Source organism: Phalaenopsis equestris, unplaced genomic scaffold (assembly GCF_001263595.1).
Source record: "Phalaenopsis equestris unplaced genomic scaffold, ASM126359v1 Scaffold001174, whole genome shotgun sequence".
Taxonomy (NCBI): Eukaryota; Viridiplantae; Streptophyta; class Magnoliopsida; order Asparagales; family Orchidaceae; genus Phalaenopsis; species Phalaenopsis equestris.
Window position 1 is genome coordinate 478,479 of NW_018165613.1, and position 25,668 is coordinate 504,146.

General features: G+C 35.1%; 1 protein-coding gene across 1 annotated transcript in view; it reads right to left on the reverse strand.

Annotated features, from left to right (window-relative positions):
• Nucleotides 1–19,291, reverse strand: part of LOC110033416 (anaphase-promoting complex subunit 6) — a 111,974-nt gene extending 92,683 nt beyond the window's left edge. The window contains exons 1-6 of the mRNA XM_020737386.1: nt 18,881–19,291; nt 18,665–18,799; nt 15,946–16,019; nt 10,227–10,266; nt 9,880–9,902; nt 216–244 (exon numbers count right to left, since the gene is read on the reverse strand). Of these exons, the coding sequence (XP_020593045.1) occupies nt 216–244; nt 9,880–9,902; nt 10,227–10,266; nt 15,946–16,019; nt 18,665–18,799; nt 18,881–19,129 (550 nt within the window). The 5' untranslated portion in view covers nt 19,130–19,291. The remainder of the gene's footprint in view (nt 1–215; nt 245–9,879; nt 9,903–10,226; nt 10,267–15,945; nt 16,020–18,664; nt 18,800–18,880) is intronic.
• Nucleotides 19,292–25,668: the final 6,377 nt, after the last annotated feature.

A 25,668-nucleotide genomic window follows, 5' to 3' on the forward strand; every position in this document is an offset into this window, starting at 1 on the left:
CGCTCTTTCGTAAGACGATGGTCATGTGCCATAAATGCAGGACATCAAAGAAAAATAGGAAGTGGTTAGAATTTCTAAAAGGGTGAGTCTCAATTCTAGTTTTCTAGGACGGTCAATAGGAACTCCTAGAGCTAGATCCTAGGCTCCGAAGGAGGAGAAGAGAAGACCTCACAAAAATGAGGTAACACCAACCGAGTAGAAAAGATGAAAAAAACCCTTTTCACAAAGAATTAAATGTGAAAGAGTTGATGTCGTGTCGGTTAAGCATTGAGTATAGAAAAAATGATGGTTCCTTTGAAAAGAATGTCAACTTACTGAATTTTGATGGTCGTATGAAACTAAATAAGTTCATCGAGCAGCTCCAGATAGTAGAGGAGATTTGAGCACAGAAACATTACAGCGAATAAAAAGATCAAGTTAGTTAATAGTTATTTGGTTAAGAATAAAAGTCTCTCTCCGTAGTGGGAGAATATATAGCACCTGCGCCAATGTCAGGGAAAAAACGATCATAACTTGGTCTAAGATGAAGGAGATGCAGTACAAGTATCTCTTAACGCACTATAAATAGATATTTGTTTGAGATGAATTTGAATAACTCATATTGAAATATGAGTTGGCAGAGCCAAAGAAAAAAACTATAACCCGGTATCTTGGAGGATTGAGAGTTTCTATTTGAAATGTGTTGCAATTATAGTCCTACTAGATCATGAAAGATGTTCAACCCTTAGCGCTAAAGGTGTAGAAGCAACAGAATAGCATTAGATCCACTCCACCCTTCAAACAAGGTTTGACCATAAGATTGGGCAGCAAGAGCACACCGACCAAATTGTCACAACTAGCCACTTGTGAGGGAAAGCTGGCACTAGAAGAAAAAAAGAATTGAACATATCAGCATGCCCAGACATTCCCAGTTAGAAAGTATTCGAAGTGTTATGAATATGAATGTATTGCATCCAACTACCCAAAGAGGAGAATGATTTCTTTCACAGAGCATGCTGCAATGGAAAAAAATGATAGTGAAGACTCGGGAGATGAGGAGAATGGGGAGAAGTATCAGCTCCCCACGAATGGAGGTGAGATACTTGTGCATCATCGAGTTCTTCAAACCAAGCACAAGAGAGAGAAACAGTGGATTAGGAATAATAATTTTGACACGCATCCTATAGTGAAGGGGACAATTTGCAGCTTCATAGAGATGAAGCTAACTTTTAAAGGTCGTAATTGAGTCTCACTACCCAATTCTAGAGGCTCGCTATCCAAAAGCATTTCTAGCCATATTTTCGGGCTTAGTTGAAAAAAGGAATGAGATCAACGTCGATAAGAGGCGTCTGCTAGAATTCTCCATTAGAAACAAGCTACAAGATTAGATGTGATGTGATGTCATGCCTACGGCTGCATGCATATTTTGTTGAGTTGATCGTGATAACGTGATAAGAAAAGCATTTCATGATAGTCACAAAACCACCTACTTATTTACCAAAGATAGAAAGTGTATTTTACTTTTACCCTTGAAGTAGTCAGTAGTGACGAGTAGTCAAACAAGAAAACTATAGTGTCTTCTGTTATAATTTTGTTTTATGAGAGAAGCACCAATAGGACTGACCTTGGTGATGTTGGAGGGCAAGAGACGGATGAGTTGATATTTGAGATTGTCCACCTCTATTGGAAGAGTTTCATGGTGTTCAAACTAATAGTCAGTCATCCAGATTATCACCATACGAGAGATTCAGTATGATATAGATCTCATCTTAAGATCAATGCTCATTAACTGACCAGACTATCGAATACGACCATCAGAGTATGAGAAGCTACATTAGTAGGTTAAGAATATAGTGTCCCCGAGATAATTCTTGGGAGCATCAATCTATTTGTTGTGCAAGCTTTTATTATGCCTAATTAAAATGAATCAAGGTGTAAGTGCATTGATAGCATGGCAGTGAACAAGATCATCATTAAGTATCAATTCCCCATTCCAAGATTGGATGACTTTATTAAATCAATTGCATTGAGCTAGGATCTTTTCCAAGATAGATCTATGAAGTGGATATCAACAGATTCAGATAAGGCTCTGTGATAAGTGAAAGACCGTTTTCAAGATGCAAGATGAAATGTATTAGTGTACAATCACACATTTTGGCATGTCCAATGCAACCAAGCACTTTCATGAGGCTAATGAACAAGAATTTTTGAGTCTTTATTGAAAAATTTGTAATTGTTTACTTTGATGATATTCTGAAGTACAACTAGTCAACGGAAGATCATTTGCAACACTAGCAACTGATAGAGTTCTTCATACAAAGTAGAACTATCATTTTCTGATACCACAGACGTGCTTCGTGGAACAACATTTTTTAGCTTCTAGCATTGAGATGGACCCAACAAAGAAAAAGACTATCGTCAATTAGCCAAATCCACAATCATTTATCAAAGTACATCAATTCCACGGACTGGCTTTTTTTTACAAGAAGCAGACAAATTTGCATATTCAAGAAAAGCACATGCTAGTTTTGATGCCATGAAGAAATAGGATACTCACGCCCAAGTTCTAGCTCATCCAGATTTCAATCAAAATTTGAAGATGGAGTGAGACATCATCAATATAGAGATTATTACTATGTTGAATCAATGTGGACATCCCATTGCCTTCTTTAGTAAGATGTTGAATGACTCCATGCAAAAATATTCCACATACAATAAAAAGTTTTATGTCATTGAGGCAGCCCCCAATCATTGAAGTCTCTATTTACTAGCTAATGATTTTACTCTCTACACTGATCATAAAGCCCTGAGATTATTGGAAAATCATAACAAGCTACGAGGAATACATGCCTCTTGTGTTGAGGTCCTCTCTTCTTTTCATTTTATACTCAAACATAAAGCAAAAAAATAATAGTAATATAGTTGATGCAATGAGCTTTTATCACTTAAGAATCATTACTGTATAGTCAAAAACAATAGTACTGAAGTATTTATACGTCACTAATGAGGACTTTCAAGGGATTTGAACTCGTAGTATAGACAGACCATATGAGCGGTATCATAGGCCCGATGGTTATTTATTCTTCCATAATAAGTTGTGCATTTCCAGAAGTTCAATCAAGGTGGATATCTAATAAAAATATTACAATAAAACAATGACAGGAATATTTAGTAGGGATAAAACTCTCAACTTAGTGACGAGAATTTATCTTGGCCCAGATTGATATGACATGTAGAGAAGCATGTTAGATAATGCACGGCTTGTCTCTTAGCTAAAACTAGGAGCAAAATATGGATTTATAAACTCTCCAGCCTTCTTCCAGAGTTACCTTGGGTGATGGGAGCATAAACATCATTATAGGTCTTCCACAAACCCAACGGAGTAAAGTTGTAGATGGTGGTTATGGATTGCTTCTCCAGGAAGACACTTCGTACATTGTCACGAGTCGATTGGCGATTCAAACATTGCAGATTTATACTTCAAGGAGATGGTTCATCTTCATAGTGTGCCGGGACCATCACCTCAAATAGAGTTGTAAATTTTTTTAGCCACTTTTAAAAGATTTTATGAGACATATTGGGTACAAACTCCAACTCCATTCAGTAGAGCACCAGCAAACCAATGGAAAACATAGGTGGTGATCTTAGCTTGGAAAATCTTATGAGATGTTTTGTCAAAAAAATATCAAACAATTGGATTCTATTCCCCCCTAAAGTTGAATTTGCATACAACAAATATGTTACTTAGATCACCAACCACGGTTCATTCATATCATTGGAGGAAGTGACAATTTTGTCAGCTATTGAGATTAACACTGATGAAGAGAACAAGGTCAGAGAAATTCAAACCTTACATGAGCATGTGGAAGAAAATTGTCAAGTAGATTACCTAGTATCATAAGCGAATAAGTGTAGAAAAGCTATTGTTTTTAAAAAATGTGATTTAGTATGAATCAAATTGATGAATGAGATGTTTCCTAAAAAGTTCTTTTGAGAAGCTCGAACCTAGAACTAACAGAACATTCAAGATTGCAAAAATAATCAATGACGATGCATATAAGATTGACCTATCTGATAGCTACAACATCTCTACTATCTTCAATGTTGTTAACAAGTGATTATACTACTAGGATTTAGAAACTTTTAGAGGATAACACCAAGACTCCTAACAGAGGAGAGTGAAGCAAGAGTGAATCTCGACTACGCGGAATCGAGATATGGGATTTAGGGGAATTTCCGCCACAAGCATTCTCGTTATGAGATTTTCACACCCCACAAGGTCGGCCAGCTTTTATGGGGCCCTGGTTATATTAGTTTTAACTAGAATTAGGGTTTAACTTATGTCTTAGTCTAAATATGTTGCTTGAAACAAGGATATGGACTTTTTCTATGGTTTAAGATTATTTGGAGAATCTTCTCTATTTTTTTCCTATCCGAACACTTTTAACATTTTTTAGTGACGAAGTTGTATCTTGATGATAACAAGTGATGGATCCTCTCCTCCATCCTTACATCACCTATAGTATCATCGATGGGTGTTTCCACGTCTTCCTCGTCGGCAGCTATAACAGTTTTTTCTTTTCAAATCCTTATCAATTCTCAGAATTTTCCTTCTTATTAGTCTCCAAACATTCTCAAAACCACTTTCGATCTGCATACACCTAGGAATTCTAGAACGATGTCAAATGATCTCACACCCAACATAGAGATTACCATATAATATGTTGAAGGTGTCAATAACTGTCGGCGTGACTAAATTTTCTCTATATACATTTAATAACATAGGTAAAAACTACATTAACAAAATTAAGTTAGAGATATCAAGAAAAATTGCAAATCTCCCAAACAAAAAAAAAGCTTCCATCATAATTTTTCCAAGAACTTTTTAATTAGTTTCTCAAGAAGAAATAATCGGACCAAATGTACCCTTAAACTCTTCAAATAGTTAATTTACATTTACGCCATTCAATTTCCCCCAAACCAAAGAAACTTGTGAATTTGTTATATCTGACATCTCTGAACATTGACATTATTATCTAAGGTTATTTGGCAAAAACACGAATTCTAAACCTTAAATAAATTTTAATCTCAAAAGAACATAAATAATGACAATGTTGAAAAACAATCAACACCACTATTCAGCTCCATTTTCTGAAGAATCCATCAAACGATTGAGCACATGATGCAATGACCATGATGTTGTTATGCATATAACGATAACGATTCTAGTCCTTCCAATTTATCACTTTATCTGTATTCCCTACAAGAGCATGAAGGGAAACAGATGAAGAATCAACACTGAAGAACTGTGGCCCAACGGGATTGGAATAACAATTGCAAATTATCACTTATGTTACCTCTCCTGTGCTTAATTAAAAAAAACAATTCCCCTTGCTTGCATGCAGGAACATAGATCTGAAACTTTCCCATCTTAAAAAAAAAACTAACCTTTATATTAAATGAATGGATTCTCGTACAAACATGAAACAACCCTACAAATAAAAAAAACTCCAACCTTTATATTCCTAAACAAAGACACACAAGAAGAGGGAAAAGCTTTAGATCCGATGGTAAACATTAGGGAATCAATTGAATGATGAATGGTCTAAATTGAAGCAATGGAAAGGAATAAATGATATGAATAGCCATTGGCATTCAAAGCAATTACTCACAAAGGTCTCATTTATTGGCATAACCAAATCCTAAGATCAGCATGTTATAATGCAGAAGTGAATGCAAATCTATAGATTAAAAAAAATAGAATTTTATAGATCTACAAGTAACATGATTGTTACTATTAGAGAAAACCTAAAACAAAAAAACAACTTTTTTTAATAGGAAAAGAGGGTTGTAGCACATAAAAACTGTAAATAACATCAACAAAACACAAAACCACACGAACGGGCACCTCGAGAATGCATCCCAAGTGCGGTGGAGGTTGGTTGGAAGATGGGGCAGCAATCCGGAAAGGTGGGACAGCAGCTAGGAGTAGCGGGGCAACAGTTGGGACGACAGGGAAGTACATGACGGTGGCCTGTTGACTGCTGAGAGGGTTGGACAGTGGTCTGCAGGGGTGTGCAGGGAGGAGTTGGAGGTGATTTGGTGGGCTGAGAAGCAGCTGGCAGTTTTTGGGCAGATGGCGGGAGTAGTGGCGGGCTGCTATAGGGTTGGGAGGTGGGCTGGTAGCAGCAGGAAAGTAGAGGACAGCGGTCTGCTAGATGCAGGAAGAAGCTGGACAGCGACCTGCAGGGGTGCAGGGAGGACGGACGAATAGATAAATATCTCAGCGGGGTCAAGATACAGCCAGATCACTACTCAGACCCTTGGAGATGACCACCACCTCAGACGAGGGACAACCGAAGCACTTCCTCGAAGTCGGATATAGCTCTCTAAGGAAAAAACTCTAAGATAAAACCTAAATACAGATATCAAAAACAAGACCCTCAGCTCTAAGCATATCATCGCATATTTATAAAAAGGCTTGACTTATTTTAGGCAATGAAAATAAGGAAGAAGAATAAAATATAATCATGTTTACAAATTTTAGGAAAGGATTTAAAATAGAAAAGGATTTAAAGTAATAAATGATTTAAAATAAGAAGGGAGAATAAATATAATCAAGATTTCAGATTTTAGGAAGGGTTTAAAATAAGAAGGGAGTTGTATATAGAGGGAGATTCCCGTAATGCAACTCTTGAGCCCTTACATTTGAAATCTTCTTCTTCGAGTTCTCGTGCCTAGCATGCGATAGTTGAGTAATAAGTATGTGAGGAGAACTCAATTATGGAATGAAATGTGTGACAAGCTGTGTCACTCTCACTCGCACCCACTCAAGAGAGACCTCCTCCCCATATATGGGACCTGGATCCCATTGCAGAATTTTTGTCCTCATCAAGTCCTTCAGGCCCACTACAAAGTTGGGATTCATCTCTTTTGTCAAGACATCTGGCAATAATGGGTACCATGTTGTACTAAAAATAACCTCTGAATAATCCAACGTAATATTTCCGACATGGCACAAAATGACTCCTCTTCGGACCATATTGGACCTCCCCCCCCATAGGGATAACTCAAAATGAGGTCTAAACATTTGAAAAGGTTGTATTTCTTGTATTTTTGGTGGCCCTATATCTGATGTCTACCCTCAAGCTCGTGACCATTCTGGACCGCCAAGGCCAGTCTTGTTGTAGCTCCTCTCAATGCCTATGAAACGGTATCTGGAGATATCACAGTTTCATACTCTACTTGAACGCTCATTGCATCAAAGTCAGTACCTTCCAAAACGGCTACTATTACCTCAGGTGGAATCTCTATCTCGAAATCCACCAGAACTAGTAGTGTCTCTTCCTCGCTAGTTGCAAGTGGAGAATCCTCCCAGAAGTCTTCAACTTCTCCCATATCAATTGTGTCATTGCCCGATTTTTCAACAACATCATGCTCAATGAAACAAATCTCACCCCCTAATTATGCATTTTGATTCCACATACTCAAATCCATAACACTTGTAACATTTTCTGGTTGTGACAGACTTGCGGATTGATTTCATTGGATAGTAGGCAGGTGGGGTCGCTTGGTGTTGCGGTCTCTCCATTTCAGAATCTAGGAGTTGTAACTTTTGGCGGTAGTAAGTTGGAAGAAACTAGCGTTGTATTTCCTGCTTCACCTTAACATCTTGTTCTTTCTTTTAACCTTCCAGATCACGGTCGAGGGTAACCTCCTGCTGGATTTTCTCTTCAACATCTTGAAGTCTCCGCTGAAGACGGGCGGAGCTCTCGCCGTATCACTTCCCGAGTAGGCTCGGGCATATATCTCATTAGTGGCATGACTAAGGTTTATGGTTGGGAGGCTAAAAGATGGTGCATGGGACTAATTGAAGGTGTATAAAATTTGATTTGAGAATGTTGATTTTGAAAATCAGCGAAGAGAATTTATGGATTGGTTTGGAATGGGAGGTTCAGGGTAGAAAAGAAAATTTTCTGGCGAGGGGTAAGACCGACGCTAGGAAACCCTAAGATAAAACTAGGGTTGGGCTAGCTCTAATATCAAATGATACCGAGGGAAAAAAACACAAACCATAAAAGAAACTTTTATTAATAGAAAAAGAGGGTTACAACACAAACTGAAAATAACATCACCAAAACACAAAAAGACACAAACGGAGACCTCGAGAGTGTGTCCCAAGGGTCGTGGAAGTTGGTTGGAAGGTGGGGTAGCAAACCAGAAACGAGGAACAGTAGCTAGGAGTAGAGGGACAACAGTTGGGATCGTAGGAAAGTAGAGAACAGCAGCATGCTGACTGCAGAAGGGGGTTGGATATCAGTCTACAGTAGTGCAGTGAGGAATTGAAGGTGATATGGCAGGTTGGGAAGCAGTTGGTCGTCTGGGTAGAGGGCAGCAGTCTGCTACAGGGTTTGGAGGTGGGCTGGTAGCAGCGGGAAAGTAGAGGACAGCGGCCTGTTAGATGCAGAAGTGTGCTCCACAGCGACTTGCAGGGGTGTAGAAGACAGACGGACAGGTAAATAACTCGGCGGGGTCGAGATATAGCCGGAGCACAACTCGGACCCTTGGAGACGATCACCACCTCGGACGCAAGACAGCCGGAGCACTTCCTCGACGTCGGATACAGCCCTCGAAGGGAAAAACTCTAAGATAAAACATGAATTCAGATATCAAAAACAAGACCCTAAACTCTAAGCATATCATCTCATATTTATAAAGAGGCTGGACTTATTTTAGGTAATGAAAACAAGGAAGGAGAATAAAAATACAATCATGTTTTCAGATTTTAGGAAAGAATTTAAAATAGTAAAAGATTTAAAATAGGAAGAGAAAACAAAATATAATCGTGATTTCAGATTTTAGGAATAGTTTAAAATAGAAGAGGATTTAAAATAAGAAAGGATTTTAAAACAAGAAGAAAGAATAAAAATCATATTTCAGTTTTAAGAAAGCTTTTAAAATAGGAAAGTGCTATGAAAGAAAATAAGAAAGAAATAAATAAAGGAAAAAGGAAAGGAGGAAAAAGGGAAGGGGGCGGAAAGGGAAAGGAGGGAAGAGGAAAAAGGAAAACCCCCATGTCAATGATCCAAACCTCAAGTAAGATAGTGCCATCATCTTAAGCTGCTCAAACACAAGTAGATTCCGTAAACTAACGTCGGCCAAGAAATTTGATTTATTTACACAATATTTGATAATAAATAGCATGAAATGAGATTAAAATATAGAAAACTTACTATTGAATCTTCTTAAACCAAACACTGCAAATGTAAATGAAAACAAAGAGCAAGTTGGGAAAAAAACCATCTTACCCACTCTGGACATTCATCATTGTCAAATTGCATGTCGTATGATAAAAATCACCAGAATGTTGCAACATCTAAAAAACTTTCCTTGGCTCACTCCCCAGACCAAGTACTTAAACAAAATTACCTTAGTTTTCAAGCATTCAACATGAATTTCTGGTATTAGTTACTGCAATTTTATCAAGTTCAGTGATAATGAATTTCATGCTACAGAGCATTATAATGATTTAAAAGCAAGACACTGAGAGTAAAACTTACAGAACTCATACATAATTAAACTTTGAAAATCAATAAAATAAGTAGGCGTAATTTCTGATGTGGTTTAATTATGGTAGTATGACCAGAGAGTAAATCAAATTGATAGTAAAACTTCTGTAACGCCTAATAAAACAAAAAGCATTTACTTGTATTCAAGTAGTAGCCATATGAAAAGCTAAGTTGATAATAAATTTAAAAGCTATTGACAAATGCTGCCTTTAGCAAGAATGAAATTTTGAATATCAGCCATAACGCAACAGTTTCACGTACTACCAACCATGCACAATCCAAAAAGTTGAACGAAAAAAAAAAAATACCTCTTCACATGTTAGCATGGTATTTGTCAACCAAACTTTGTAAAGCCTGCCACCAGGTGAAAAGAGGAATCATGAAATGTCAGCACTAGATGCAAGAAAAAACCTAGTTTCTCTAACAAATAGAAAATATCACTTAACCAGTACTTTTCTGAATGACGTAAACAATATAAACTAATAGACAAAAGAAAATTCTTAAGTTCGAGAGATGATTATCAATAAGGAAGGTGAGTACATAGTGGAGTGGTAGTGGCCAAAACATGCAGTGTATTATAAGTCGTGACTTGATGATCAATACATTTTGTAAACGCCACCATTACTAACCAATAACCATCAAATGATCACAGAGTAGAGAAGCATGGTCTATACTTACCTCATAACAAAAAGGGTCAGACTTGACAGCTGCTATGTACCTTAAAACAAACATCAAGCGAAACTGGATTAGGACATGTGTCAAAAAAAATAGCTAAACAAAAATACAGTAGTAAGCCAAAGCAATGACCTAAAACGGATGTAAACAGCATAATAAATAAACACTCCAATATATTATAATACAAAGCTAAGCCCAGTTAAGAGCATTGTCATTAAATGCCAACTAGATGATGAAGGGCTCATGCACCATGATTTGCTACTATTGTCAATGCAACGAAATTTTAAGTTCTGAAAAAAATAAGGGTCCCATGAGACGGTTAGCACCAGAGTTGAAGAGTTAACAAGTCGGGTGAAGGAGTCTGTATTGTAAATAAATCTCAGCGGTGTTTGTTCCCACATAACTCATGGCCTTGGCCATACCATTAGGGAAGAAGGTAGGATTACAATTTAACTATCACAACGTCAAAGATCAGGAGGAAAAATGGTCAAAGCTAGAATGGGAGTATCATAACTAATCAATGCATTTGCAGATAACTATTACAACTCCCAAAGTTCCCCGCACATTGTTTTTGAGTTAGCAGGGAAGTAGAAAATGAATTGAAGAAAAACTCCAAGCAATAAGCATTAAAGATAAGGTTTAGGATTGTGTTTACAAAAAAGTCCAGAATAAAAACATTAAAATGCCTAAATAGCTTCCACCTATTATGAACCACACTCAATAAGCATTCTCGCCACCTTTTCTTCATCTTCCGCTATTACCTCATTGGCTCATAAGATACCTATTACCAATTCATCAATCTGTGGAATATACAATTAATCTCTAATTATTATTCTACCTACTCATCAATTGGTAAACTCTTGTAATTATCATAATTATTATGTTTCTTGTTAAAATACCTCCTTCAATTGTATAAATGTTACACAAACGTTTAAATAACAGAATCAATGAATTCTGTCCAATTCTTCTTAAGGCATCAAAGCCCTAAGCATTTTCACTTTCTGGTATTTCCCTTTCAACGGAATTCATCACTGCATTACTACAATCCTACGCCTTTCATTGCTACACTTTCATCCTTTTCCCCTATTTTTTTCATTACTGCATCCTTCATTGCTGCACTACAGCAAAAATTTTCCATTTGAACTATATTGCCCCAAATTAGTCCTATTGCTATAGCATTTATTGTTGAATTGCTACAAACATGCCTTATTGCAGCTTTAATCATTGCACTGCCATAAGTCGATCAAATTGTTGCAGCCTTCATAAGTGCATTGCTATAATAATAATACCTACATATCATTGGTCTCAAATTCTCTTAAAATTTAGGCATACAAACTAAATCTAATGGGAGAGTTACAAAACAACCATTTAACATATGACAGAATAAAAAAATCAAAAATTGTTGTGATTGGCTTGTTGATTCTTAAAGGGAAGAAAAACATTAAGTATGTCACAAAAAGATAAAAAGACTTAACTATAAGCACTTAAAAGAATATCAACAATAGGTACTTGGAGAAGAATAACATTAAGTCACAAAAAAAATAAAAAAACTTATCATGAGCACTTAAAAAGAATATCTACAATAGGTACTTGTACTCTTAACATTTTCAAGCATAACCTTATAATATTTGTGAAACACTATAGCCAACCATACATTCGGAGGATAAAGGCTTGTTGTTAAATGTTGTTATGGCTTTAAGAAAAGCCTCCGCATGACCAATCTATGTTAAAGAAGTTATCATAATAGGTAATGACATCAAAGAAATGACGAATTTAAAGAAAAATTTTGCTCAGATAATTTCAAATTAAATAATCGAACAACCTAAAATATTTCCTTGGCAGGAAATTTATACACACTCGACATAAAATCTTCAACTCAAAAGAAATATATATATATATATATATATAGATATATAGAAAGAGAGAGAGAGAGAGAGAGAGAGAGATACAATTTTGAATTCGGAAATAGCCATGTTTGGAAATAAATAGGTCAAGTGCCATGTGAGATTTTATAAATTTGAAAATGTTTCATAAGTCACAATATTTAATAAAAAAAAAATCTATACTACAACGGTGAAAGGGCTTTCCTACAAGTCATATACTAGACCTAACATTACTTAAATTTTTGGGGTGACATTTCAATTTATATACAATGATAAATCTATGGAATCACATGTTAGAATAGTATTATGTAGCAACGACACTTATAAAACCATGTCGGACACGTATCGGAGACCAATACTTGTCTGAAAGCCCCAACAGGCTCCAACAATTGTACAACACTACAGAATATGTGTCTGAATTATTTTCAGGCCCAAACACATCTAAGATACATCTCGACATTGCATCGAACATGAGCTTAACATGACTTTGGAAAAAATGGAACACGATAAACAGAAAATTACATATAGCCCCTAATTATACCTCATAGTCGAATTTGCATCTTCTCTCACTATGTCAAAGCTCCCTCTAATATTTGTCAAAATCTAGCATAGAAGGTGCATCCAATATTTATCAAAACCAAGTATGAGTAGTTCCTTCTTTGTTTGTCGAAGCTACGCATAAAAAATTCATCCTACATTCGTCAAAGCCGAGCATTGTAATTCTCTTTTGTTCATCAAAGTTGAACCTACACCCGCTAAAGCAGAAGTCGTAAGCTTCTTCATCGCAACATGAGCAGAAGTCAAACATGTCTGTTGAAGTCCATCTAAACATCCTGCAAACTATGTGACGCTTGCAATGAAATTTCTATCCATCGAAGCCTAGTGGAGTCAAAGCACCTTAATTTCGTAAGTGATAATTTATAATTTTTTTCACTCTTTAATGAGATAATAGTTATAAATCAATATTCAAAAAATTCGATGTGTCCATCTTGAAGCGTGCCTCAAATCGAGACACTTGAGCAGCGACTCGAAGCGTAAGCCTTGTTGCGTGAGTGAGGCTTAAGCCTTTCTGCGATGAGGCGTTTTCCACTCGGCATTTACGCCTCGAATCCTACGAGCTGTCAAAAAAAAATTACTTAATTTAAATTAGACACAGCAGTCATATCGCACAATTTATTGTTGGAGCATTGTTCTAAGAGCTTGTTGCTTCTTCCTCACGCTTCGTCCTAAGGCTTCGAGTGCATCTGCATCCAAGAAATGTCTGATTGTTGAAGTTCAGCGTCATCTCAAGCGTCGAAGCTTCTGCATCTTCTTCATCTCAAGCTTCGAAGTCCCGTAGAAGGTTTTTGGGTCTTTTGTGTCCCGATTCGTCATGTTTTGTATCTGTGTTCCATCCACTATAGAAGTTTAGCATCTGTGTCGACTTCCGTCCCAAGCCTTCTGCATCCCGAGCCTCAAAATTGGGTGACATGTATCTAATTTCCTGTTATAGTATATGTACTTTATGGTTTATTAAATTATTAGATTTATAAATAGTTGTAAACTAATTTTAGAGGGATTTACTCATTTAAATAAATACCAACCAATTCTTATTAAAGTTTAGGGTGCTAGATAAGAAAATAAAAAAGAATTGGGTGGCATGTATGTATATCAGCTTAATATTAATTACAAATATGTAATTCCTCAAAAGTTTTTCAGGGTGTGATATATATATATATATATATTGGTCACTTAGGCCTTGCCTTTACAAAGAAAAAATGTTTCAAATATTGTTATAAATCAATACATATTCTAATATTAAAAGTTAAATTTTAACTTAATTAATTAATATAGTATTGTATTTTAAATTTTTGTAGATAAATTGGAGGAATTCTTTTGAAACATATTATACGTCTAATTTTAAAAATTAAAATTTATAAGCATGAGGTTTCATATTATAAGTTACATTTATAAAGTTAAATTTTATTATTGCTTACTTTATTTTGTGATGATTTTAATAAAGAACAATGAAAAAATATATTTTTTATATTAATAATTAATTAAATATTAAACAATGTTTACCAAATGTCGGGCCCTATTTTGTTTTAATTATGTCATGTCTTCGTATTGTGTCGAGTCGTGTCCGTGCTTCATAGGAATAATATATATTATATTGAACTCCATAATATTTAAAGGAAAATTTAGGCAAAGGAACACTAAAAAATGAGGAATTGGTTCTTGAAAAACACACATGCAGATTATATAGATTTTATGGTTAACAGGTCAACTAATGTATATTCCATATTCTTAAGAGATAATCATGACTTGGATTAGTAGAACATGAATATATATATATATATAATTTGCTATGGATAAAAACTAGGATTAAAGATTTAAAGAATGAATGGAAAGAACATATGAGACTCTATTATAATAGCAAGTTTGTCATCATTAGTGCAAATAATCCCATTTAACATTACCGTACAAAGCATAATGAAGTTGATGGTCAATTTTTAAAAGAGAAGCTTGGCAGGAGTATAATTTTTACTCTTTTACAATCCACAAACGAACAATGTGTTAGCATTCTCACCATAGAAATATTAGAGGCGGCCTTTAAAAAAAAATCAAGCAAGTTCCTTTCAAGTTTGGAATGGATGACATCCATTCATTTGCTGAAGAGTGTCATTCATTTGCTTAAGAGTGTTAAAAGCACGCAAAATTTTTGCCATCAAGAGCCCACATTGATCAGGGCTTCTACCCACTTTTCTTTTTCTTCTGCTACCACTCATTGATTTGTGGGGTCCCTACTACCAACTCATCAGGTCATGGACCACTGTTATCATTTTGTGAATATAATTTTACCAACGCATTAATTCGTATACTATTATAATTATTCTCTAATTATTAGGCTTCCTACTAGAACTTAAAGGATTCTAGAAATACTACACAATGTTGGTATGAAAGACTCATCTTAAGGAAATAATCATAAATGTTGACCTTAATCATTTATTAGTACTATTATCCAGTCCTCAAGTGCCCCCTGTTCGCAATTATTGGCAATCAAAACACAAATATCTATATATATACTAAAATATCATAATTGGGGAAAAGCAATTTCATCACATTTAACAAACAAAATTCATACCATGGTCATGTCAAGGTCAATCCAAAATTAAATGCAAAACAAACCTATTTAATGACAACCTATCTAACAAGATAAAAAAAAAAAAAAGTTCCCTCGCCATGAAAAGTATAAATATAAGCATAATAGACACATGTCAAGATTAACTTACGACATCCTTTCAATGTTGAGTCAAGTCCTCTAAGGCTTTCCGTTAGGAAATCTTGATGGTCTTAACAATAAGAAAAGGACTTCGAATGGAAAAGCTCCACAAACTTAATCTTGCATAACATAGCTTTTCACCATATAATTCTATGTACCCCAATCCAACTTACAGAGTTAAAGCTCAAAAACTTTGGTAAATCCAACACGCCTCAAGAAAGGAGGTTAGAACCTCAAAATTTCATGCGCTTAGTCCATTTACAAACTTAATTCATATCATAGAGTTCTAGATAGCCAAATCTAGCCTAAAACAGTAGAATTTAGGTTAAGGACAGCACACATACCTTTATCTCTACCTTTTTTTAAAGATTGTTAAGATGTATTTTTGTCTATAGAACCAATACAACGCAACTTTAGTTACTACTCTAACAAGAGCCTCGTCCTCGTATGCTATTATGCAATTGAGCCTCAAAGAAAAATAAGGATATAATTTTACCAGCATTGAGCATGAAATTGATATAAGAGAAAGATAAAAAATATATTGGGGCATTGATGGAAGGCAGCAGAAAAAGTTCACCATAATCTTGCTTGGATACGGTTCTCCAAAGCTTCGAAGGCCTTGCCACGTAAATAACAAACTGCTGCGGTAATCTGCCAGAGCATGACTAAAGTTTGAGCTTAATGTTCAAAAACCAGCATCAAGTAATATTTTCAGCGCCAATCAAGCCACAAAACATGGAAAAATATAATCATGAGCCTTAAATAGTATGCTGAACAAAGCAACAATGTAGTTAACATGGCAGAAATAATTCAGTTGATTAAATAGTCATAGAAACAAGCAGATTCTGCAAATGACTTTAAAATTTTGAGCTGGAGTTTTAACAAAGATTTGTGCAGTCAGGTAAACCAGATAAGAAATAGATAGGTGGCACAGGCTTCTGCACTCAAAAAGGATTGAGATCATACAATCATCAAACTAAATTATTGAGTACCTTGTAGATGAGTTTTAGCCATTCACATTAGGTTAGATTTTCACTTTGCCAAGTAATAACTTAGTTTGACATTAATCTCCAACCAACCTAGTGACTCGATAATTTAATGATCTTATTTTCTATTTTTTTTATTATTTTGGCAAAAAATGTCTATAATGGGGCCAACTTAGTTTCCGACATTACTATTTCATGCTACGAGGTTTTCTGCTACATTCCATCTTAGTCATTATTATCACTGTTATTGCCTCTATTGCCAACTAGTCCTACTATTAGAAGTATCTGTTACCTAATATCCAATTGTTGCCTATGTTATTTGCAAATGCTGCTGTTGTTGCAGCTGCTTCCTTTTGACTCCTAGTTGCCCCAACTGCCTGCTTTGACAATGTTCACTTTCCTATTTCGGCATTTCTAAGAGTCAATGATAAATTCGATTCTACGAGTCAAGAGCTAGAATTTCTATGGGAGATTTGATGTTACCAGAATTCATGAGGATGTATTGAAATCTGTGCACTTGATTAGATATTGACAGATTCAGAGATGTTTTTTATATTAGGTTTTTAATAAGCCATAAATAAAACCTCCAAGGCATGTAAAAATCACTAAACAGAGAGTATTGAAATAGAATTTCAGTTTTTTCAATTCCTGTATGTGGGCAGGTTGGATGAGTTTTCTTGTACCGATGAGGTATCTGGTTCTTTCTTCCGGGTAATTTCTATCATTATTTTTGCTTTAATTTTAGCTAATGGCTTGTGCATGGGAATGAAATGTTTTCATGTGCTAAACAAGTCGGATTTATTCATATTACAACTGCAATCATTGCTAAAATTTTATGCTTGTTTAATGCCTTCTAGTAAATTTCAAAACTTGCCACTTATTAAATCATTGATTGATAACAAAAAAGCATGCGGTGCGTTTTGACATTTAAATAGGCTGATTTTTGCTACAATTTAGAGGTGTTGACTTGAGGATTGTAGTTGTTTGTTAGTTTTCAGTACGCATCTCAAACTAGATTGCATTAGGAAACCCTAGCCACAACCTTACATCAGATTAATATATGGGCCTATGAGTACGTCATTATATTCTTTAAAGAAATCATACTTAGGTTAATCAGAGATAAAATGTAGACGAGATCGAATAAGTCATTATTTTGAACAAATACAATGTAACAATCGAGAGAATCAAAACTGTGTATCTACAATCAATGAGAGGCATAACCTACAGATATTTCCAAAATGGATCAATAATTTGACCAAAGATGTAATGTTGTATGAACTTTTCTTGTTATTAGTGCAGGTTGGCTTCCTTTATTTTCCTTAAAATATATTTTATAAATTAATATTTATTTATTACCTTTGGCCAAAAAAAAAATTGGCAATCGTATTCCAACAATAACCCTAAAAAGAATCGTTATCTTTTTTTTTTTTCTTTTGAAACTTATCAAATATTTGCCAACACAAAAATCATGCATGGTTAAAATTGATCATATTTAAGAAATTGCAGTTCAAGAGTATCATTTTGAAGAAGAATTAGATGAATACCTTCTGTTGTAATTGAATTCATTTAATGTTGTGGAGCCAAAATTTGCAATTGCATTAGATATATTACTAAAGAGCAAAATCCCGAAATTGAAATCGAGTTTGAGCATCAAACTAAGCCTCATTAGAATAAGAACATGCCATTCAAATTGAACCTGAAACAATAATTAGCAGCCTGCAGATTGTGATTTTTTTTTTGTATGCATGAATTAAGCATGTCATCCAATGATGCATTTATGAACCCCAGATTTTTAACCTTCATGCATACATGTTACAATTGTTCCAAATTTATGCTGCATTTATATTGGGAAATCAAGTTTAGATAATAACTTCACATTATATGCAACTTCAATTTAACTTAAGAACTTGAAAAAAGCTTATCGTCTCAATTTGTCACAAAAAAAAAAATAATTCATTATGTTGAAGAAAAATTCAATTAAAACATTGTTGCAATGACATCTAAAGCCAATTATTTTCATTATTCTTAAAACTAAGGACAACTAAGATATTGTTGAATAAAATCATTTTTAAAATAATTTTAATGTGCTTACATTAGAGATAGATAAATTAATAGAAGCTCATGGGTTCTGCAGAAAACTTCGAAATTTTGATGAAAAATGGAAACTATGATTAACAGCGGTATAATCATCAAAGCTCGTTTTTTTTCTTAAAATAGAAAGCCATAAAGTGCTACCATCACAACCCCACAAGAGCATTTGGGAGAAGAATCAATGCTTAAATTCTGCAATGAACAATAAGCGAGTCTTACGTTGATTTCACGATCCTCTCCATCCTTGTCCAAGTACATAGGACTGCAATCCTTCGGGCAATTCACGTTTCCGTGTTCATCCACTTTGGCATCGCCCAGCATCGTCAAGCACTGGTGCCATTCTTTTAGCTCCTCCTTACCAAAAGAACAAAGCATTTAATTTTAATACATAGCGCCGTCAATTGGTGGATAAACAACTGCGGTTTTAAAATGTACGAGGCATTTGGCAGCGAGGTAGCGGAAGCGCAGGTCACGAAGGACGATGGAAGAGGAGTTCAGTAGGTGAAGGGCCCGGCGGTACTGGCCTCCAAGAAAGAGAGCCTGAGCCTGCATGTAAATGTCGGCGGGATCAGAACTTGCCTCAGCCACCTTGTCGGCGAAAAAGATGGCTGAGGAATAGAGATGCTTGCTAAGGCAGTCCCTCACCAATCCCCTCAACCGCTCCACCTCGTCCTCCTTCATCATCTCCCCACTATAATAATCTTGGTCCGGCTCGTTCTTCCACTCGCGCTGGGCTCTCTTCTTCCCTTACGATAAAGCCTCAGCACTGCCTGAGAAATCAAAAATGAGAGAAGGCGCAAAGATTTTCGGGATTAGGTTAAGAAGAAAAACGGGCAGGCGCTCGGCCGGGACACTGACCCTGGACCCGGCCCGGCGAGATCGGTCACGGAGCTAATATCTGCGCCAGGATTTTAAACTTTGCATGAGCCCAGTTGGCACAGGTGAGGATTTATAACCTTAGCTTTTAAGGAATACGCGAGTACAGCTAAAAAGGTGCTCTCCCGCGCGAACCGCAGTTTCGCGCGCTGTTTCATCTTCTTCACTCGTGCGTGTGAGACGCTTGATTTCGGAGGGCTTACATTCACATCTCTGGTTGGCATGAGAATAAATTTAGATGGGCGAGAATTACGGTTGCACAAAAAATTGCTACTGATGGCCGGGATCACGGGCGGCGATGCTTAAATCTTTTGGGTTTTTACTTGACCACTATCAAAAACCTTAAAAATAACTTAGTATTTCATTCTAACCACCCTAAACCAATCCACCCTTCTTTTTAGCCACTCCATTGTACGCCCCTCCCACTCCATCTCCCTTCATGGGGTTTAGCATTGACGTCATCTCCCTCCGTCATGGGTTCTCCCATGGATTCTTCTAGTTGTCGAGAGACCCAAGTTGCTCCTTCCAGCATGTTCTCTCATCAGTCAGAACCCTCACCCACCTTTTTCTTTCCTCGTCCCACCCTTTATCGAAACCCTCACAATAGAGTGACAGCTAAACCCACATCTTCTTCTCGTGCTTCCTCTCTCTTTATTGAAATGCTCACAAATTCCCTCAACAGTATGTGCTTCATTGTCTACGGAAAACTAAGGTAATGTGTCTAGCGGGATTTGAGAGAAATAATAGTGAAAGACAACTTTAAGCTAATTTTTTAAGTTCTTCATCGTTGTTCTATTTTAAAATATATATTGTTATTTTGAAAACAATTAGCCTTAGTAATACATGAGTGAGTCTTCCCTATGCTGTGAAAGAGTTCTTCTTCATTCCCTTGCAAGTAAAAGGTGTGTTTTTGGGCCATATAGACCAACATAGTAGTTTTTCCTTGAGATTTTTTTAATTAACGCTTTGGCCTTTTTAATATCATAATGTCACGTTAGCCTTTTTTCCTGAATGCCTGGATCACCTCGCTTAAAAATGTTGGGGAGCTTGCTTGAATGATTGAGTATCCTTACTTTCTTGCTCATCTCTCCTCCTCCTCACACCACCCCACTTAATAACTGATCCTGACACAATATTTGTGTGCTTAGTATGTAATACTTCAATTTCAAACTCAGACAAAGGCGCCAAAAACTTGACTCTCACTGCCCATATGTGATTCCACTCTTAATTCTCGACTGAGTGTTATTTAACAAATAATCCTCATTTTTCTCCATAATTCAATTTTACACGGTTACTACACAAGTGCATGTATCAGTTATATAGGACTTTCTCTTAATTCAAAAGTATCTATCCCAAAAAGAAGAAAAAAAATTTTTATCGACTTAGTAAAACTCTACTTAAACTACGGGTAACTTATATAAGAATTAAGGTTGAAATTGTATAAAGAAATAATTAATTCCTACAAATTCTATTTCCAAACTTAAAGAAAATGCTAAAGGTTTTTAAACTAGTTTTATGTAGAAGAGTTCAGATTGTATGAAAATCCTTCTCATTGCAATGAGATTTTAATCAGCGTGAGAATCAAATGTTTATAAATTTAGAATGTAGTTTTGAGCCAAATAGAAACATGCATATTTCTTACCCTCTTCCGAGTGCGTAATGAACATTGGCTAACCTAGAGTTAAGTTTCTAAATCCTTAGTTATGTTGGGTAGGCTCTAGCCTATCACCTTAGAGTACCCACATTAGCCCTCAATTAGAGCTAACCTTGCCTTATGTTCCAATCTCTATATCAAATTGGTTAAGGTTCTAGTCTGTCACCCTAGAAACACCAATTTACACCCTTCAAATCTTATCTCGTTATCTATTTGCACTCACCCCAAGATTACTTTTTCTTCACCCTAAAGTTTTCTTCTTCACCCTAAAGTTTAGTGTGGTAATTACTAATTGAGGAAAAGCATAGCCCTCCTGGGTTATTACGTTTTCACAATACATTTTAACTTATGAATTGGTCAAATTGCATAAGCAAATTAAGCATGATGTAATATACCATCACAACATTGAAATAAAAGCAATTCTAAACATTTTCTAATCCTACCATGACTATCTCTCATCACAAGGAGAAAGATGAATAAAACTACTCAAATTTCATGGGGAAAATTCAACAATACGTGGATTGATATTTAAAATCAGGTTTACTACATAAACTTTAACAAACTTAAACAAAAACACAAAATACTTATCTCAAACCTCTCCACAAACAAATTTTTTAAAGTTCATTGGAAGAATTATTAACTCTCCTTACAATATTACTACAATCGACACACCCCCTCACCTTAAGAGACGCACCAAACACACACCTTCCTTCCACTCAACAACCCTACAACAATCTCTTCAATCCAACACACCCAACAACTACTTCTATTACTTGAAGAGACACCCCCTTATAATAAACCTTGAAATCTCCAAGAGTCGCTTCAGAAGCCTCTTTAAAATTTATCCAAATACATTTTATCTAAAAAAAACAGATTTTGGCGCCTAGGCGCCAGTCTTTTAGAAGCTTGAAATAACTGCCTCACACCTAGGTGTCAGATCCTAGCGCCATGGCACCGAGCTCTCTATTTCTATGTATAGGGACTAGCGCTTAGGCGCCAGTTCACTTTGTGCTCCTTTGCTTCATTTGACCTGGCTCTATTTTCACTCTTTTTTCTCCAAAACTCCATCTCTTGTACCTGAAACTAAAAACACACAAAATTCATTCCATTAAATTGTAATATCATTAAAAATAAACATAAAATGTATATAAAAAAGTAGCACATTTTTAAGCATGTCAATAACACCAACGACCTTCAAGGAGTTTCACTTTAATGGTCCTAGAACTCAAACGTAATTCATTGTGCCCTTATTAGAACTTATTAATGGATCATATTCTAAGCAACATTTTAGGAAGTTTTTTTCTGAACTTTTTTCTTTTTTATTAGTATTTTGGTACATTTTATTGTTTAGTGATCATATATCCATGATGCTATAGTACTTCAATATTCTCTGTATAATGACAACTTCACTTACGATTTTTTCAGTTTCTATGGTATCTAATTCATAGCATTAAAAGGCACAGTTCAACTTAAAATCAGATAGTAATTAATACACCAAAAATATATGCATTTTTAGACCCATATTTTATACTCATTTTTGGTAATGTTGCACTTTAATGGAAGATATTTTTGTGTTTTATTGCAGGCTGTTGATTTTGAGGACTTGGAGCAAAAATAATGAAATTTGGAGTCAAAATGAAGAATTAAAAAAATTGGTCTGTGTTGACGGCGTCGTTTGACAGAGAAGAAGGAATTAATTAGATGGCCTCTGACGCCAAAATGGGCGCCGATGGCGCCAGTGTCGGTGCAGACCCTATTTTTAGAAGATTTGACGAATTTGAAAAATTTTTGAAGATTTTTTAGATGCACCTATTGAAGAACCAACCTAGGCTCTATTTAGGGCCGAAATTTGATCAGAACCCCCCCCCCCCCCCCCCCCCCTTTTCTTCTTTTTTGAATTGTTCCACTAATTTCAGTTTTCCCCTTCACATTTCTTCATTCAATGTCATTCTACACCATTAGTTAATTATTGTTTTTATAGTTTTGAGTTTTTGTGGCGAGTTTAAGTGTAAATTCTTCTCTAAGAAGTGTTGTAGAGGAAGAGAAGTGAGAGATTTCTTCTTCCTACATTTCCTAAGAGAGGCTACAAAGGTTTTATTTTGAGAAAAAGCTTCAGATAAGTGTTGTTTATTTATTATTGTTGTATGAACTTTCTTTATATATGAAATTTGTGTTTTGATGTATCTTTCATGTATCTTTCGAGTAGTTTCCTTTATCTTTCTCCCAACTCTGAGATATGGTGAAATGAAGAAATAATGTGGATGTATCAATGTTAAAATAATGTGGGAAGAAATAATGTGGATGTATCAATGTTAAAATTTAAAATAAATTGTAATGGTTTTTAAAATATGCTCTTAATTTTCTTTTTGATCTTACCAATTGAATTGTTAAAATATGTTGTGAAATATATGATCCGGGAAATGAAGTATGAGTTTTACAACAGAGTGGGAATCACATTTAAGTCCATGAATGAGTATTTCATTCATGGAATTAAGTGCAAATAAATAGCTAAATATACTTTGTTGGGTGTAGAATTAGAGATTTCTAGGGTGACAGATAAAAAATCCCCAATTCAATCTTAGTGTTTAAAAATTAAAGCGAGAGTTAGCCTTCAGGGGAGCGAAAATGGGAGCTCTGGAGTGGGAGTCTGTATCCTCCTAACCTAGCCACAGATTTAGGGATTAAACCTAAGACTAGCCAATAATTTTCTATAACACTTAATCAGGGTGGAGAATTAAAATTACTCATATTTGACAAAATACAAACTTAAACCAATTATCTCATCTCATTTCACTAAAAATTCATTATGGTGGGAAAGATGTTTTTTCATATTAGAAAATTTCATCACATAAACATAATTTAGTAGTTATTAATTTTAAACCCTATTTTTAGATTCTACTAATAATTAATAATTTAGCTTTAATAATATCTTAAACATTTGAAATTAGTGATAGTAGTTTCATTTGATTTCTGTGAATTTTCTAGTTAATTTCTCATTTCAAATTTAAACCTTTATCGTGTGATTGATATTTGGCACTTAAAAAAAAGTCTTATATTACTTAATAATGATATGTATACTTACGTAGAATACCAACATTAAGTGCTGAACATTATTATTCATATTATTATTCATAAAATACCAAGTTTTTGGCATCGTTGTAAAGCGGAGTCAACTTTATAAATTTTACACAACTATATTTCAGCAAATTCACATCAAGTTTTTTATGTCGTTGTCAGGGAAGGTAATGATAAATTAAATATATTTGATTCAGAATTAGAACGTATTATTGAAAAATTTTGAAAATAACAAATAGAAATTAAAATTTTGAACAAAATGGCAAATAATTGAGATAATCAAATAAATGAAAATCAAGAAAGACCTTTAAAAGATTATGTTAATCCAACAGCAGATGAACTTCACTTAACTATTCAAAATCCTGATGTTGTTGCTAATTCATTTGAGCTTAAACCTACTATTATCCAAATTGTACAAAAAAAATCCAAATTGTACAAAATAATCAGTTTGGAGGAACACCTACTGAAGATCCTAACCTTGCTTATTTTCTTGAAATTTGTACTACTTTTAAATATGACGGTGTGTCTAATGATGTTGTTAGGCTTAGACTTTTTCCTTTTCAATAAGGGATAAAGTCAAAGCTTGGTTAAACTCATATGCACCTAGATCTATCAGAACTTATGGAGAACTATCACAAAAAATCTTGGCTAAATATTTTCCACCCTCGAAAATCGCTTAACTTAGAAATCATATTACATATTTTTGTCATTTTGAAGGGGAATTGATATATGAAGCTTGGGAAAAATTTAAGGATCTCCTTAGAAAATGTCCACACCATGCTTTACCAGATTGATTAATAATTCAAACTTTTTACAATGGATTAGTAGGATCACTTAGATCTATTATAGATGCTGCTACAGGTGGATCTTTAATGTCAAAACCTTTTGATGAAGCATATTTTTTAATAGAAGAAATGACTACTAATAATTTTCAATGGCCCTCTGACAGCGACTTCATATATGCTTAAATTTATGAACCAAGATTTATATATTTATAATGATTTTGTAAAGTCACAATTTCAAACGCAAGTATGCGTATCACTCAAGTAATACAGGGCTCTAGTGGAGTCCCGTTTATCGATCCCACAGGGAAGCGAGGTAAGAGGTCCTTAGTCAAATTCTAATCTACTACAATTAGTCCTTAGTTTGAAATGTAGATTAAAATGATATTTTATCTAGCAACTGCTCCTAAATGCAAGTGTTAAATGTAAAGATAGTAACTATAACTAAATACAAATATTAATTCTAAAGATACCCCTTTTTGGATGAATTGGTTTGGAGAATTTTGAGATATTAAAAACTACTATTATTATGTAATGAATTGGATAATGTAAAGGAATGAGATGCATTAAATATTGTATGTGCCAAATAGGAGCAATCATATTCTTTATCCTTTGGTACAGGCATAAAGAACATTGACCAATCCTATGATTATTTACTGAATCCGTGGCTAGGCTGGGCGGATACTGGCTCTCACTTTGGAGCTCCCACATTCCCCTTGCCTGAGGGCTAACATCTCCGCTTCAGTCCTCAAACAATAGGACCGAATTGGGGATTTTAGTCTGTCACCCTAAAATCTCCAATTCTACGCCCATCAAAGTATATTTCCCTATTTATT